Source organism: Nycticebus coucang, chromosome 11 (genome assembly GCF_027406575.1).
Source record: "Nycticebus coucang isolate mNycCou1 chromosome 11, mNycCou1.pri, whole genome shotgun sequence".
Taxonomy (NCBI): Eukaryota; Metazoa; Chordata; class Mammalia; order Primates; family Lorisidae; genus Nycticebus; species Nycticebus coucang.
Window position 1 is genome coordinate 126,863,116 of NC_069790.1, and position 16,979 is coordinate 126,880,094.

Consider the following 16,979-nt stretch of genomic DNA (forward strand, 5'->3'; position numbering starts at 1 on the left):
ATGACTTGGGCGTGGCTGGAGGCCCCAGGCCACAGGGACTGAGGTTGGCAGTGCTCCCAGCTATGATTTTCCCACAGGACTTGCCACCACGCTGTCTCCTGAGTGGGGAGGCCCCGGCCCCAGAGGCAGGGCCACTGTCAGCAGGGACCTAGCAAGCGGAGATGGGTGGAGGAGGCAGCAAGGTGGGTGCGACTGTGCATGGAAAGGTAGGCGCTGGGGCACTGGGAGGTGGCTGGATGCACCCATTGAATCGGCTTCCTCATGGAAGTCAGGCAGCCGCCTGGCCAGGGTGTGACTCCGGGAGCTGCTCCGCAAAGGGTGTGGGCAGCAGAGGGGCTGCCAAAGGTGACGTGGGGGTGAAGGTTGGAGGCTGAGGGAGCATCCAGGTGGGAGGTAGATTTGACCATCCCCAGACAAGACATGAGAAACCTGGGGCACCATGCAAGACATGGCCGAGGAGAGGTGCAGTGAGATGCTGAAGGGAGGAGCATCCCGCTGCCCAGTGTGCACATGTGGGGCACACACACGGGGTACACATACAGGGTGCACATGTGGGGCACACACAAGGCTCACACATAGGGTGCATGTACAGGGGGCACATGCAGGGCATACACAAGACTCACATGGGATACACATACAGGGGCACACTCATGTGGGGTACATGCAGGGTGCACTTGTGGGGCACACACGTGAGCACACACAGAGTATAGCTGTGGGGCACATATACACAGAACACATGCAGGGTGCACACACGGGGCACAAATGGGACACAAATGTGGGCACACATGTGGGGTATGCACAGGGTACACATGGGGCAAACATGTGGGGTACACACGGGGTACACACGAGGCTCACATGTGGGGTATGCACAGGGCACACATGTGGCCCACACACATGGGGCACACACACAGGGTATACCCTCCAGTCCACCTGTTTACAACAACCCAACCCAAATCCTCAGGGACACAGAGCCACTGGAAGCCCGTTTTCTGCGGTACTTGAGGGCCCCATCACAGCCGTTTCTGTTCTGTGAGGAGTGTGACAGCTGGTCATACTGTGAAGGGCGAGAGGCACAGGACTCTCTCTGGAGCCGGGCAGACCGGCAGAAGTCTTAGCAATGGCATCTCCTCCCTAATATTCCACTTGGGAGGAGACACAGGCTGATGGCCAGATTTCCTCCTAAAAGTTAAGAAGGCCAGCAGGGTGGAGGAAATACAGGTTTGCTCAAAATAAACCTATTTATCCATGGAAACACTTTCCTCAGGGCTTGTCCTGGCCAGTGATTCGCCTTTCCTGTCCTGGAGTGACTTGCCACACCCAGTCAGCTAAGACCCCGGGTCCCACATGCACCTGGTGAGATGGGTCGGCTGCTGGGGGTGGGGGACTCTGCGGGACAAGTGTCTCCTCTCAGGCACAGAGGGCTCAAGGGTCACTGCCGCTGACCACTGCCGTGAGCGGAGCTCTGCTTCCCATCTGAGCATGGGATGTCTTCCATGGTGAGGGTCCTTGCTTCTGACTCCAGGTCACCACTGTGGAGCCGCAGTCCATGTGGCCACACAGGCGGAAGAAGCACAGGAGGAGATGCCCCCCATGTTCCCTCATGTGCTGGGCCATCGCTGGGGACTCTTGGTGGAGCAGGCTTTTAATTGCAGCATTTACTATAAAAGATCTAATAAGCCGCACATAGCTGGATGCACACCTGATGCTCCCTTTCTGCGCGTCCAAGCATCCAAACCCACAGGCTGCGTGAGAAGTGGCTGGCAGCCCCCCAGTCTCACCGTGGCCCTCTGGGACAGGGAAAGGCCACATCAGCTCATGAACAGCCCTGCCACACAGCAGGCGCTCGGTGAGTGCCCATGGGCTGACGGAACGTATTGCATTTTGCTTTCCTTCTAAACATAAAACTTAAATCATTAATAGCTTCTGTTTTCAGAGCTCTTTAGGGTTAAACACCCTTAGCCCCAGCAACGGAGGGTCTGGTCTGGACAATGACTAACCTGTTAGGACAGAGTTCACACCCAGCAGGGCGACTTGGATTTCATAAGGTTCATAGCCCCGCAGGTTAGGCTCTAAAGCAGCATGAGATTCTGCTTCTCACCTCTGAACAAGTGCCTGTGTTTACAGTTAGATGAGGAGCTGCTTCATGAGGCCATGGCGGTATGAGCTGTGGGCAGTGCTGGGCTGGTGATAGGCTGGTCCCCAGATGTAGTGACAGAAGGGTCACCCTCATCATGGAGGACACTCATCTTCATGCCCTTGGGATGAGCTGAGGGTGAGAGGGCTTCACGGGCCCTCAGAGGCGAAGCTTAGAAAGTCGCTATGTGAGAAGGTGCATGTCCTGTAGTAAGGCCCCTGAGAGTGGTGGAGTGGCTGCGTGTGGACACACACAGTCTTTTCTCACTTAGGAATTCAGGAAAAGGGGAGTGTCCATTTCTGTCCAACATTTTAGTCCCAAAGACACCAGCCTCCCTTTCTTCAGCCTGGGGTTCATGTTGCCTCCCGCAGCCATGTCTCCCTTCCCACAGAGGGCCCTTCTGAGAACTGCTGAGTTTTGTATCTCCATTTCCGGCAAGACACCTACCCGGGGAGAAGGTCCTTGGCGGTGCGTGTGGGAATGGTGGCCAGGGCACAAGCGCTGCAGCAGCCATGCCACTGGCTCGGTGCCTAGGCCGTACTGCCATGCTGCTACTCACTCCAAGTCGTGAAGGGACATGTCCAGGACCACACAGTGGCAGGAGACAACAGAGCCAGTGCTCGTGGGACCCTGATGCCCAGGATCTGCCACAGAAGCAGAGAAGCGGCGGGTTGGGCTACTCAGGCTGGGGCTGTGCTCACCTGGTTGCCCAAAGGGGCTTGCTGTGGAAAGCCAGGGCGGGCATGGGGAGGGCTCTCCCACCACCTGTGTGGAGGCTGCCAGCTGTCAGGGACTCCCCGGGGCCGGTACGTACACGTCAGCACAGCCAGGGAGCGGTTCTTGGGCACGTTCTCCTCCCTCTGGGCCACGGATGAACTGCTGGGCTCCGCCTGGTATGCACACAGTGCCTCCCACTCCTTCTCCAGCCGGTTCTTGTTTTTCAGGTGATCCTCCATGTAGGACTGGGGGAAACAGAGTCGGGAGTGAGTTCAGGAGGTCCTCCACATAGGACTGGGGGAACAGTCAGAGAATGAGTTCAGGAGGTCCTCCACGTAGGACTCGGGGGAACAGAGTCAGGGAGTGAGTTCAGGTGTTCCTCCACGTAGGACTGGGGATAACAGAGTCAGGGAGTGAGTTCAGGTGGTCCTCCACGTAGGACTGGGGGGAACAGAGTCAGAGAGTGAGTTCAGGTGGTCCTCCACGTAGGACTGGGGGGAACAGTCAGGGAGTGAGTTCAGGAGGTCCTCCACGTAGGACTGGGGGAAACAGAGTCGGGAGTGAGTTCAGGTGGTCCTCCACGTAGGACTGGGGGTAACAGAGTCAGGGAGTGAGTTCAGGTGGTCTTCCACGTAGGACTGGGGGTAACAGAGTCAGGGAGTGAGTTCAGGAGGTCCTCCACATAGGACTGGGGGTAACAAAGTCAGGGAATGAGTTCAGGTGGTCTTCCACATAGGACTGGGGGGAACAGAGTCAGAGAGTGAGTTCAGGTGGTCCTCCATGTAGGACTGGGGGTAACAGAGTCAGGGAATGAGTTCAGGTGTTCCTCCATGTAGGACTTGGGGGAACAGAGTCAGGGAATGAGTTCAGGTGGTCTTCCACATAGGACTGGGGGGAACAGAGTCAGAGAGTGAGTTCAGGTGGTCCTCCACGTAGGACTGGGGGTAACAGAGTCAGGGAGAGAGTTCAGGTGGTCCTCCACATAGGACTGGGGGTAACAGAGTCAGGGAGTGAGTTCAGGAGGTCCTTCACGTAGGACTGGGGGTAACAGAGTCAGGGAATGAGTTCAGGTGGTCCTCCACATAGGACTGGGGGGAACAGAGTCAGGGAGTGAGTTCAGAAGGTCCTCCACATAGGACTGGGGGTAACAAAGTCAGGGAATGAGTTCAGGTGGTCCTCCACGTAGGACTGGGGGTAACAGAGTCAGAGAGTGAGTTCAGGTGGTCCTCCACATAGGACTGGGGGGAACAGAGTCAGAGAGTGAGTTCAGGTGGTCCTCCACATAGGACTGGGGGTAACAGAGTCAGGGAATGAGTTCAGGTGGTCCTCCACATAGGACTGGGGGGAACAGAGTCAGGGATTGAGTTCAGGTGGTCCTCCACATAGGACTGGGGGTAACAGAGTCAGGGATTGAGTTCAGGTGGTCCTCCACATAGGACTGGGGGGAACAGAGTCAGAGAGTGAGTTCAGGTGGTCCTCCACGTAGGACTGGGGGGAACAGAGTCAGGGATTGAGTTCAGGTGGTCCTCCACATAGGACTGGGGGGAACAGAGTCAGGGAATGAGTTCAGGTGGTCCTCCACGTAGGACTGGGGGGAACAGAGTCAGGGAGTGAGTTCAGGTGGTCCTCCACATAGGACTGGGGGGAACAGAGTCAGAGAGTGAGTTCAGGTGGTCCTCCACGTAGGACTGGGGGGAACAGTCAGGGACTGTGTTCAGGTGGTCCTCCACATAGGACTGGGGGGAACAGAGTCAGGGATTGAGTTCAGGTGGTCCTCCACATAGGATAGGGGGAAAGAGTTACCATAAGTTGGGGCCCCCTCAGAGCAGGTCCATAGAAGGGCAGAGGTGCAGATCCAGGGATGGTCTAGGTATCCAGGAGTGTGAGTCGTGTGTACCATCATTGTTCCATGTATGTGCAGTGTCATGTGTGCCAGAGGTGCTGCATGTGTTGTATATGTCTTGTGTGCTGTATGACACGTGTCATGTGTGCCATGTGTGCTGTGAGCTGTATGACACATGTGATGCGAGTCATGTGCAAGCTGTGCCATGTGACGTTTCTGCCATGTGCTGTGTACCATGTGTAACATGTATGTGGTATGTGTGCATGTATGCCACATATATGTGCCATGTGTGCTTTGTATTGTGTGCTGTGTGTTCTGTGTGTGTAGCGTGTGCCATGTGTGAAGTGTGCATGCCCTGTGCCCTGGGTGTGTGGCTTGTGTGCAGTGCTGGATCTGACTGGCTGGGGTGAGATGTGTCCCAGGAGACCTGTCCGAGTAGCCACCAAAACTGGGTGTAGGACCCAGGTCCGACTGGGCAGTGGGCTAAGGGATGGAAGCCGCGGGGTGTGCAGAGGTGAGGGCTGGGTGGAGGGGGTGGCCCTGTGTCTGGCCGCAGGGGGTCATCAGACCAGGTGGGGCTGCAGAGTCCACAGGACGGTCTTGCCCACAGCGAGGGAGGGAGGGGCACGTGCAAGTTCACCAGCGTCACCTGGGAGGGGCTATGCTGCAGATGAGGTAGAAGGTCAGCTGAACAGAAAGCTCCTTGGGAGCCTTGGCCTGGAGGGCACTTTATGAGATGGGGTTTGCGCTGCACATCTTGTCTTCCAGCATCTTTTTCTCTTTCTAAAGGAACTACTAGTTGCTAACAGATACTATATAGCTGTCAGTCCTTGAAATTATTTACTTGAGAAATAGGAAATATACAGTTTGGAAACTATTTTATGCATCTAATCAAAATGATGTCCATCTGATTAATTCAGAAAATCTGTGAAGAATGGACATTGCACCCTCATGAGTTCCTCCAGAAAGGCAAAGCATTCCTTGCTTATCCCAGTGGGATGGCTGAGAGAAGTGGAGGCCACTTCTGCTTTTCTGACAGCCAGGGATGGACACGTCCCTGAGGACACACAATGCAGGTGATATGATACACCTGTTACGTGAAATACTTGCATTGTTATTTTACACATTAATATTCCACATATAAAGTCACAGTGTTAGGTAGGTGTAGGGAGTCCGTTTACTGCTGAGTGATGCCAGTTACCACGGATCTCAATTTCAGTGCTGGGGAGCTCAGAGCAATCTCTCGGTGGGGATGTCCTGTTCCCTTTCAGTTTGCACAGAAGTTTTTTCTTTTTTAAACTGGCTCACTTTTGTGAGTCCATGGGGTGTGACGCATTTAAGAAAGGAGGGTGCTGCAATCTGTGCAAAAGGTTGAACAGTTTCTAGTGTCAGACAAAGGCAGCAGAGGCAGATATTCTGAGACTGGGCTGCTCCAACCTTAATTTCTGTCACCAGTCTGTGAGCAGTGATTACTCGAAGTTGAAGGACACAAATGCATCCTGGACGCCCCCCTTTCACATGCCCCCAAGCTGCCAGCACAGCCCACTTGTTTCTTATTGATCCATCTAGTTTGGAAATGGCTGTGATTTTAAGTAAAATCATTTCAAAAGACCAATCTGGTGGTGATATTGCACCCACAGGAAATATCGGTCTTGTGCGCTCACATTTGCTTGTGGGTTTTCACCGGCTGTGTGTCTTATGGAGAGAGAGTGTGTCCATATCAGAAATAAGATACGCATGTGTGCACAGTCCCCTGTGCAAAGAGCCACACACGGCACATCTACCTGTGGTGGTATCCACCTGCCGCAGCCTCCACCTTCCACTCCCTGACACCCCTTCCCATCCAGGACAATCTGCTCTTGTCCCTCCCTGCCCACTGGCACCCACTCCAGGGACAGGTGGGGAGAGAGACAGGATGGGAGGGAGCATGACACGCCATGGGAAGGGGAAGGGACCTTGGGTGAGACTCACGCTGTCTTATCGAAGTTTCAACCAAAGCCGGCTCAAATCCACTGTACAAATTTCAGCTCTGCCCTGCTAGTCCTACTGGAAGTGGGGTCTGTGCCAGGCTGTGTCAGGCATGTGTGGTGACCAGTGTGATGTCCCCTGCACACAGGTGTGCAAGGGGGGAAGAGGAACCATCTGGCCACAGGTGGGGACACAGAGGCAGCCTGCTGTGGGAGGGCCCTTAGCTACTCAGGGGACAGGAGAGCTGATGTTAGAGAGGCTGCACGGATCACTCCAGCCCCGAGTCATGGACATTGTTTCCACACTGCGCCACACGCACCTCAGGAGCCCATCTGCAGCGGGGAGGTTGGTCCCCTCTCCCCTGTAACCCAACACCCAGGCAACCTCGGGGCTCCTCTGTGTGCGGAAAAAACCCCTGTAAGGATGGTCCTGAATTATAAAATCAAGCAAAATTCAAATGGCTTAACTGACAAACCACTTTGTCTTGAGACAGTCACTATGGAGCGTTGGATATAATTTTTGTGTAAAAGTTTTCTAATGGGACAATGTTTTTTGCATGATACAATATTTAAGTTTTATGAAAATACTGATGGGTTCACATAGCCTAAATCTGGTCCATGGGGAGGATACTGGAGGGCAGTTCTGGCAAAAGTGTGCAGTTTCACTGTGTCTGTAGTTATTTTTCTTGGGCTTGGTTGAGGAACAGTCTTACAAATAGATATGAAGTGGTTCCTGGCAAAATAATTTTGAGTCCTGTCTTTTCTTTGGAAAATGCTCTTTTCACAAAATCTATCACCAACAAATGAGCTTCTTTCAGTAAAACATGATGGATTCTAAAATGATGAACCTTGGCAGGTTTAATCCAATCTCAAATATTGTCTGCAAAAGAGGCAGTGGATATTATCTTAATTCCTGTAAACTGCAGCTGTGTAAATTCTCTCATTTATCTTAACTATGGGAAGTGAAATCACACTGCACTCGAATTTCTAAATTTATGACAAGAACTATAAACTGAGCACCCCGTAAGCTTGGGGTGGAAGAGGAGGAGGAGGTGGGCACTGGCATGATTAGATTTTCACCAAGAATTAAGTCATCAAAAGATGTACCTGATTATATTAAAACCAAGACGAAGCCCCTCCTCTCCACACACCCGGCTCCAGGAGGCTGTCACCGCCCTGCTCGCCACACCACATCTGTTCTGCTTTTCTATGAAACATCATTTACAATATTAAATGACATAATTTCCCTCACACACACACTGGGAGTCCTTCCTCTTTGTGATTTGTGGGTAAGATGCATTTCATCTTGAGGCTGTGGGGACTCTGGGCCCTCATAACATATTTTAAACCATGAAAGCAAACCCAAAAGCTGCCCCAGTAACACGATACAGATGCCCTTCTATTTATGATGAGGTTACATCGTGATAAACCCAGCGCAAGTCGAAAATATCTCAAGTTGAAACTGAACTTAATACACCCCACCAACCAGCATCACTGCTTAGCCTGCTTGACACACCCTCACGACACTCACGTTGGCCCATGGCTGGGCGAAACCGCTTAGTGCCGAGTCTGCGCTAGACAGCGGCCCAAGTAATTCCCCGAGCACCGTGCTGAAAGTGCATGGCAGCAGAGGCTGCAGCTGTTGGGAGGGTGGGTGCCCTGGGTTTGCACTGCTTTTGTGCCATTGTGAAGTCGAGCCATTGTAATGGGGGGCTGTTCTGTGGGGTCCCTGCTCTTCCAGGTCATGATAAGTGTGAAGGAGGACCAGGCGGCAGCTCCCACAGGCTCAGGCATCTTCTGCGATCATCGGCACATGGACACGTGATCAAACGCTGCTCACCCATCACGGGCATTTAGCTGAAGGGGTTTTAAGAACTGACGTTTGATTTTGGGAACGGCTCATGGGTGAGAGGGCGAAGTGGTAAAAGGGCTTAGTGTTAAGAAACTGCAACCTTTTTATTACAAAGACGGCACATGCAGAACAGGACAGAAAACGGAGACAGAATGAAAACCAAATCCAGCCTGACTCCAGCCACCAGCAAACTGCAAGGCCCTGGGGTTTCTTCTAGGACCTAACCCCCCAGAACGTGGGGTCCTTTCAGTGCTCACTGCCACCGTTTAGCTTTGGGCATCTCAGTGTTACAGAGTTTTCTTTTGTAAGGTGAAAAGCTGCTGGAGTGAGGCTCCCATCTCGAACACAGGGACACAGCTGGGCACAGACGCTGGTGGCCCAAAAGCTCCAGCCCCGCCTTGGGGGCCCAGGGCTTGCCCTTCGGCTGCAGCCCCCTTGCTGGCTTCTCCCCATCACACCACCTGCCTAGGTCCTTCTTCACGGAACAACCATGTGGGCATTTCTGGTGCAAAACACAACCTATCTGAAAACCAGGCTGCCTAGATTAAGCTGTCCTTTCTCAGCCCACTAACCTGCTGCTTCCTGAGGTTGGACCCCCGCCCCGCTTGAAGAGCCCACCTGACTTCTCCTTCAGGAGTCTGGTCCTGTCACCTCCTAACCTACCCCCCCACCCACTCCATCCTCCGCTCCCACATCCCCACCCACCCCAAACACCTGCTGTCCTAGAAGCCTTCTCTGTGTGAATTCTACTTTGCGCTTTAGCCGCAGGCTTCAGGCTCTGATTCTTCTCCCGAGATCAATTTTTTTCCAGGGCAGGGGCTGTGTTAGTGCATATAGTGGGCGGATGACCACTGGTAACCTGGACATTTCTATAAGTAATTTGTATAAAGATTTTGTATCGGTGACAGGCATCCAAAAACACTGCTTCTGAATCTTCTGAAACTTGGAAGAATTTCTCTAAAAAGCAACATAAGGAATTGAGAATGTTTCCTCTGCCTCCTTCCTTTCGTCTTCATGACTCAGGCCCAACAGGCGGTGCCACTCCCAGGGCTCCCACTGTGCCCCCGATGTCACGGTGATTGGGTGGATTTGGAGGTGGGCAGCAGCTCAGAAGGCTCCCCACAACTCTCCCCCTACTCCAAGTCAGAATCTTTCTTCACTGTCCAGGTCCTGGCCCAGTGTTCTGTCTCCTGGGAACCTTCCTGGTGACCCGTGTGTCCAGCAAGCACCACACAGGTGGGCGATGCACGTGCTGCTGTTGACACCTGCAGAGTGGGCCTCGTCCCTGGGTGTGACACCGGTGGGCGTCAGGTCACACAGGTCTTCACCCGGGCCCTACAGTGTCCTGAACTGAAGCTGAGGAGGAAGCTCCAGGGTGGGCACAGGGCTGGGAACTTGCAGTGGGACGGCACTATGCCATGTTCCCACCACGAAACACACGGTGTGAACACGTGGTGAGTGAAGCTGCCGCCCATCCCAGTCTGTGCGGCCTGAGTGCGGAGACGGCTCTGACAGTGACCCGGGTCCTCCAGGGGTGTTTGGAAACTCATCTTTAATTTTTTAGAGCCGCTCATGATTCTCTCAACAATACTTTGGGGTTCTGAAGTGTTCCTGGCTGGAGGAACTCAGCCTGACGTCCATATTTTTAAACTTCATTCAGGGAATTTTACTTAAGCTGATTCTAGGTGAGCCCTCGGTGGGAAGGTGTCTACAGCTTTCTTGAATTCCAGCACCTCTGGAGGGCCTGGACGTGATATGTTTGCGTGAAAGGTAAGTCCCAGAGCAGCCTCTCACGGGAGAAGTCCCGAGGTCTCGGGGTGTCCATGTGTGTGGCCAACTCACGGCCTGGCTGTGCCCCAACCATGGGATGTTGGCACCTGTGCCTCCCAAAGGCACCCTGCATTTCCTCTCATGTCTTAAAGACGGCATCCATTTTCATAGGATCTACTTCTGAAAGAAACGTTCACCCACGGCTTTGCTCTTCCTCTTATTTCTGACCATCCTTGCAGCTCCCCATCTTCCTCTTTTCTAGCCCTCAGTGTTGGAGCGTATGCAGTAGAACAGTGTCTGGGTCTAAATGCCACTAGATGACATCTGCAGGGAGCAGTCCCCTCTGTCAGACAAACCAGCTGGCTCCCACATTTAGGGAATTGCTTTACATAAAATCCCAAACCTGCGTAACAAAAAGTGTTACTGGATCATAAGAAGGTGCTCACAGTTCGTTAACACAGCCCACATATTTTCCGGGCTGTTTTGTGGTCATCTTGTAACACTCTGAGTTCCAGAGAGCCATCTCTGATATCCAGGAACAAGGGGAACCCTGTATTGACCACCCCAGAGTTGTGCAGCTTCAGGACATGAGCGGCACCTGTCACTCCAGGAGTCTCAGGAACACCTATGGGAGTGTGCTGAGCAGGACGCAGTGCGGACACCACAGGGCGGGCGCTGGGTGTGACCGGGAAAGGCTTCTCAGCAACGGAATGAACAGCAAGGTTTTGGTCCCACACACAGCTACTTTTTGGCTATTGACTTTGGACAAATCATCTAATCTCACTGAGCCTTAATTTACTCCTACATAACATGGGAACCAGAGTATCTATTCTAAAGGTGGTTTTGAGGGTTGGGGAGTTCTATGTGAAATACAATCCCTGGGCTACGAAGTATATCACATGGATGACAGCAGTGGTGGTGGGGCTCAGTTTTCCATTAATATCTTCAACTTTCTTCCATATTCTGTGACTCTACTGTGGTTCTGGGGACAATGACCTTTTACATTGACACATAGAGCGACTACAAGCACCAGCAGCTGACCGCAGCTGGAGTGCACGGCTGAGGGTGAAGTGTCGGACATTGCAGGGCACTGACAGCACCGTGGAGAACATCAGCGAGGGAAATGGTCCCAGTGTTCTGTCCCTTTGAGGGTCGTGGTATTTCTCAGAAATGCAGAGCTTTCTTATTGCATATTTAAAACCAGCCTGTGAGTAGAATGTCACGATGTCCAGGATAGTTCCAAAACTCATCTCCACCCCCATCTGCTGTCTTCTACACTTTTTTATTATGGGTTAATATGAGGCTACATGGGACTAGGTCACATTATTGGCACTTGTCAGGTGAAGTCCAAAGTCTGAGTCGCAGTGGAGTCTTTTATCACCTTTTTAAAGAGGGCAGTATTTCACGGCCAATCTTGAGAGGAGAATTACTGGGAAATGCCCGTGTGAGGGACAATACGAAACTAAACTGCTAATTAACAGAGGTGATTTTTCTGGTGCAAAGAACACAAGACACTGTGTGCTTCTGACTCAGGACCCTGTGGTCATGTCACTCCAAGACTGCTTTATGGGTACCATTTTAGGAGTGTCAAAACCGAGGGTCGGCTTCCGGGGTTGCTCAGAATGAAAATGCCATCTATCAAAATTGAGAACTGTGACTCTCCACATGTAATGAGCTGGCTGTGACTGTCCTGGCAGCGCCAGGCCTGCACTCAGTGGGCCACCTGCATCTCATTCCCACACAGCAGGTGCCACCGCCACCTCTGAGGGACAAAGATGGGTCATCTGGCTCCAGTCCACAGGAGGGAGGACGCCAGTGTCAGACAGTGCTACAGCACACTGCCCTGAGGGTCCCAGCAGCTCTGGTGCTCAGGGACAACCAAGACAGAGGCAGGAGAGCTGAACAGAGAGCTGGACGCCTGCTCTCAGCTCTGCTGATGTGATCGGCGCCATCTCTCAGCTCTAACAATGATGGCGTGAGACACTGGGAGGTGCAAGAAGATTCATTATTATGATTATTAAAAAGAATAAGGAAAATAAACCCCTAACATGCAACAGTGAAACTCCTCAGGGTGCTGGACTACCCACACACAAGCACAAGAGCCACCCAACATTATTTCACTTCAGTTAAGATGCTCTACTCCGGTGTCGGCCTCAACAAATCTGCACAGGTTACTGGTGATGGTCACTGCTTTTTGAGTCTCTGACAGGACACGCAGAGATTGTCCTGGAGAAATTTCATCCTTACACTCCAGAGAAAGCCCTGCCCCTAGTGGGGATGGTGTGCCCGGGGGACCTGGGCTCTCAGGGGCCAGCCCTCGGGGACACTGGCGCTCACACAGCCCGCTGCCCTTCCACCCACTGATGCTGCTACCAAACCTCTGGCTGGAGTGAAAAGCGTAGCCTGCTCACATCTTCCCACCTTGTGGCGAGACCTCAGGCTTGTCAAAATCACAAGCTAGACTCACTTTCAGAAGCTCCGAGTAAGCGGCTCTTGCAGCCACTCGGGGAAGTGGTGAACTTTCCTTTCTTTAAAAATAAATACAGTCACCTGTCTTCATTAATACATCAAAGGGAATGTTCACGTTCAATGTCTGAATCTCAAAAGCAGGAGATATGAATTCTAAGAAAACGTGTGAAAAGATTAAAAGAGGAACTTGGTGAGGCCAATGGTCTTGGCAGACAGAGGTTCAGGGCGCAGTGACGGCTTGGTGGGGGAAGGTGTTTTGTTCATCTATAGACTGATGCATCTGGCTATTAAATATTATTTATTATTTATCATACTGTGTAGCAGAAATGTTAAAATATTGAAAATTAGGAATTCAAAGCAGCCAGAGTAAATATGAAGAAGAGTAGAGACAGAAGATCAGAGGGTAGTTGCTAGTTTTTAGTTTAGGGATTTGCTTGAAACCAGAATCTCGAACCACACAATTGTATTCAAATCACCCTGTGGAAACGGCAGGATGAATCATCTCCTTCACCGCCTTATTTCTCTAACTCGGGCTCCCTGTCATAGCACTGCCTGATCTTGCTGGACAGTTAAAACACCGTTCCTTGGGTTCCCCCAACAAAGAACCTAAGATGCCGAGCAGGTGTGCGCACAGCCCTGCGGAGCCCACCAAGAACACACTTGGTCAATGTGTGTGGTTCAGGTGGGAAATGCAAACATGTGCTTTACAATCTTACCCCTGGGTCATCTGCACAGAACCGCAGAGAGGTAGGAACAGACCAGAGGAACTGGTGAGACCCCATGGGCTCTCTTTCTTTCTATTACATTAAAACATTTCTTTAATGGAGGTTTGTTTTTCAGGAGGAAATATTCCCACATGTATGTGGTATCTGCGGTAAGCAGTAAGCTTCCGTATCCTAGTGAATTGGAAGTGGTATAAACAGATAAAACTGGCTAGCAAAAGCATCCTTCAGATTCAGCTTCCCTGATAACTGAATCAATGCCCTTTCCCCCTGAAAGCCGTCTCACACTAGCCATTCTCAGGACCACCCAGAGCCCCACCACAAGCCCAGCGACCTGGGGCCGCCTCAGAGTGATTTGGGAATCTGCTTCCATCTTCTGTCATAGCCAACCAAATCACAGAGTGATTGGTCATTTTAAGTCATTAAAGTAGTGGAGAAAAGCTCAAATACTTCAAAATGTAAAGTCCCCCACAGAAGTCCTTGGCTGAGTCTCATTCAGGGAGATGATGTGTGAGGTCAGCAGAGACCAAGGCCAAAGGAGCAGGTGGGTGTGGTTTGCTCTGAGGCTGAGCACTGCTGGACCATCTGCTTTACTTAAAACCTTTTTGTAACTAAAAACTAAAACACACACAAGAACCAAGAATATCCCCTCCCCTAGTAAAGCTCTAGGGAAAACGACGCGCTTTTTTTTAAAGACATGCTTTTCTGAAAGCATCGTCAGGAAAACACAGGGAGAGGACGGAGCCCTTCTACACGGTGATGGGGCATAGAGGGACAGGCTAACTTTTACGAAGCAGATTAAGAGGACACAAAAAGTGTTTAATTTCAATTGTGTAGAACTTAACAAATTGGAAGCTTCAATGAATATGTTTTAATTATAATTTTGGCTTTCAGTATTCCAAATCTGGAACAAGGTCCAGAATCGTAAGATATCACACCAATGAAAGAGAATTCTTAAACATTGCCCAAGTGACCTGCAGGAAAACTCCCGGTGCCCGTGAATGATCAGGCCAGCCCTGGGCCATCTTCAGAAAGTGCTGGGCAGACTAGTGATCTCCGAGATGACCACGCGACGCGTGCCCAGAACACAGTGGTCATCAATCAGTTTGTGGCTTCCACTGACCTTTATATTATAAATTTATAGAAAAAAAATCACACTTGAGAAAGACTTACACTAAAACCCTGATAGAAAATGTCAATAATTTCTGTTCTAGAAAGGTTCTAATTAATACACTTAAAAAAATAATTAATTTCATCCTTACTACCTCCTCTTACTATCAGAGGAAAGGCTTGTTCTTTTGCATGGCTGGGAGTTTGTTTTATGCTGGGCATTCTTCAGTAAGATATAGTATTAGGGGTGCGTGGAGGAGAGGGTGACAGAGGCCTCCTGCATACAAGGCCAAGAGAGATGCTGTTTAATAACAGTGACGATGACAACACCGCCACTCTGCACTTCCAGGCTGTCATTCTCCGGGAAGCTCAGAGAATTTTAAATGAACCATTTTATGAATTTTATTATCTTATTTAACATCTTAAAAATTAAGGTTATAGGCACATAGGTAAAATACAAAGATGGAATACTTATAAGCAATGGAAAATAATTAAAAGAATTATACCACTTTTTCCATCAGTGTACAGCTATTAATATTTAAATTTAGGGCAAAAGAGGTCTGCTTGACATTCTGAAGGAAACACAAATGGGCTTCCAGGTGAGGGGGAGCTGAGAGCTGTGCTGCTATTTCCGTGGGGCTCTCACTACCTCGATACTCAGCTCAGTCACCGCCCCACCCATTCTCCTGGTTTGATTAAGCACATCCTACAAGCCAAGGCGTCCCAGGTCCTGGCACAGCAGGTAGCTGGCCAAAGACCTCATAGGTCTGGGGCCCATTTCTGAGCTGGAGGATGGGCCACACGCAAATAGATAAACATGACTTAAAGGTGCAAGTTCAGGTGACAGTGAGCAGAGAGAAGACTCAGACCAGCCTGAAGGGACAGAGGATGGACTAGGGGGCTCTGGTCTGCCTAATCATCCATCCTTTCTCATATTCCCAAAACTTCTGCAGCTATTTCATTTGCAAAGTATTTTGAAATGATTTAAACTCTTTATCCCTCACAGAGCTACACCAAGGAGCGGTCTTAATGATTTGAACTGAGAGACAATGTCACAGTCTTAATTTATCCAAAGTCAAAGTCTGGGTAAAAATCTGAAAAACTCCATCAACAACCCTGATATTTCTAATAATCCTCATGCTTTTGTTATATGGACAAAATATTCAGATATCTGACAGCACACTGAGTTTTCCTTTCACCTGTTGTATGGAGCCTCATCAAAGGTATTTTTTGTTCAAAGTACCAGAGAAAAGGAACAGCCAATAGCTTATCCCCAAATTTAAAACGCGAAAGCAAGCACACAATGGAATGAACCTGGAATACCTTGATATACTTATCCACAAATAGGACAATTCTTGGAATGCAGACAAAGGCATGTACACATGTGCACACCCACAAACACACATGCCGCTACGTCATAACTGCATAACATCTGGGCGTGGTCCCCGCACATAAACAGTCCCTGGCAGGCTGGGAGACTGAACGGCCTCGTGCAGACTGACCGGCTATTAGAGCCCCATTGCATTCACAGACTGGCTGCCAGATGACGCAAAATAATTGTGAGAAAGATTCACAGACCTCGGTGACTGACAGGGCTCTAGGCACTAAGTACAGACAGAGACCAAGGAGACTTTTAAGAGAGTAAGAACTTCTAAGGGATGAAAGTCACACACGTCTCAACCAGACATCACCACTGCTTTGTTGCTGGGCACCTGTGTGTGTGGGGAACGCAGAACTTCCCACAGGACCCCAGCAGAGCTCCAGGTCAGTCAGTGCTAGTCTCAGGCTCTGACCGTAAGCACAGAACCTACGTGTGGCTTCACCATGGGCCCCAGAAGACTGATTGCTGGTCCATCTTCCTGAACTTCTAGAAACGTGGAAATTGCCTCTCTTCTGTTGGTAGCCACACTGGGCTCTAACCAGACAATGCCATAAGCTCAGTATGGCAGGCAGTGCTGTCACTTGGGAAAAATCACAAGGATGCAAATGTGAGTTCAAGGGACATTGCAGGGACATTGCAGGCACTGCACTGGCTTTACTTTGTGGAGTGCCCGACATCTGATGGGAGAGCCTGGCTCCTCTCAGGTGGTTGGTAAACATTCGTGGATGGGTGAAGGGGACAGACAGCCATCTCTGAACAAGCCCCAGGGAGGTCACAGGCTGGTCAAGACCTCAGAAGCACGGACCCGAGGCGATGACATGTTCACCTGGGAAGCGGGTGTGACACGCTGAGCCGTGGCCGTGGATGGGCTGCTTCTGCTCCAGTGGATGCCAGGGCTTCATTTGATCATCTCCATTAATGTATTTATGGTTCACCCTCTAAAATTAAATGAGCAGTCAGAAGAGGAGGAGGGCAGACTTCTATGATTGTGAACAGATTTTAACTTCTTTTCCA

General features: G+C 50.8%; 1 protein-coding gene across 4 annotated transcripts in view; it reads right to left on the reverse strand.

The window, feature by feature from the left end:
* PTPRN2 (protein tyrosine phosphatase receptor type N2) overlaps positions 1–16,979 on the reverse strand; it is an 834,764-nt gene that overhangs the window by 56,387 nt on the left and 761,398 nt on the right. For all 4 annotated transcript variants that reach the window (XM_053609608.1, XM_053609611.1, XM_053609607.1 and 1 more), the window contains one exon: positions 2,949–3,096. In XM_053609608.1, the coding sequence (XP_053465583.1) occupies positions 2,949–3,096 (148 nt within the window). The remainder of the gene's footprint in view (positions 1–2,948; positions 3,097–16,979) is intronic.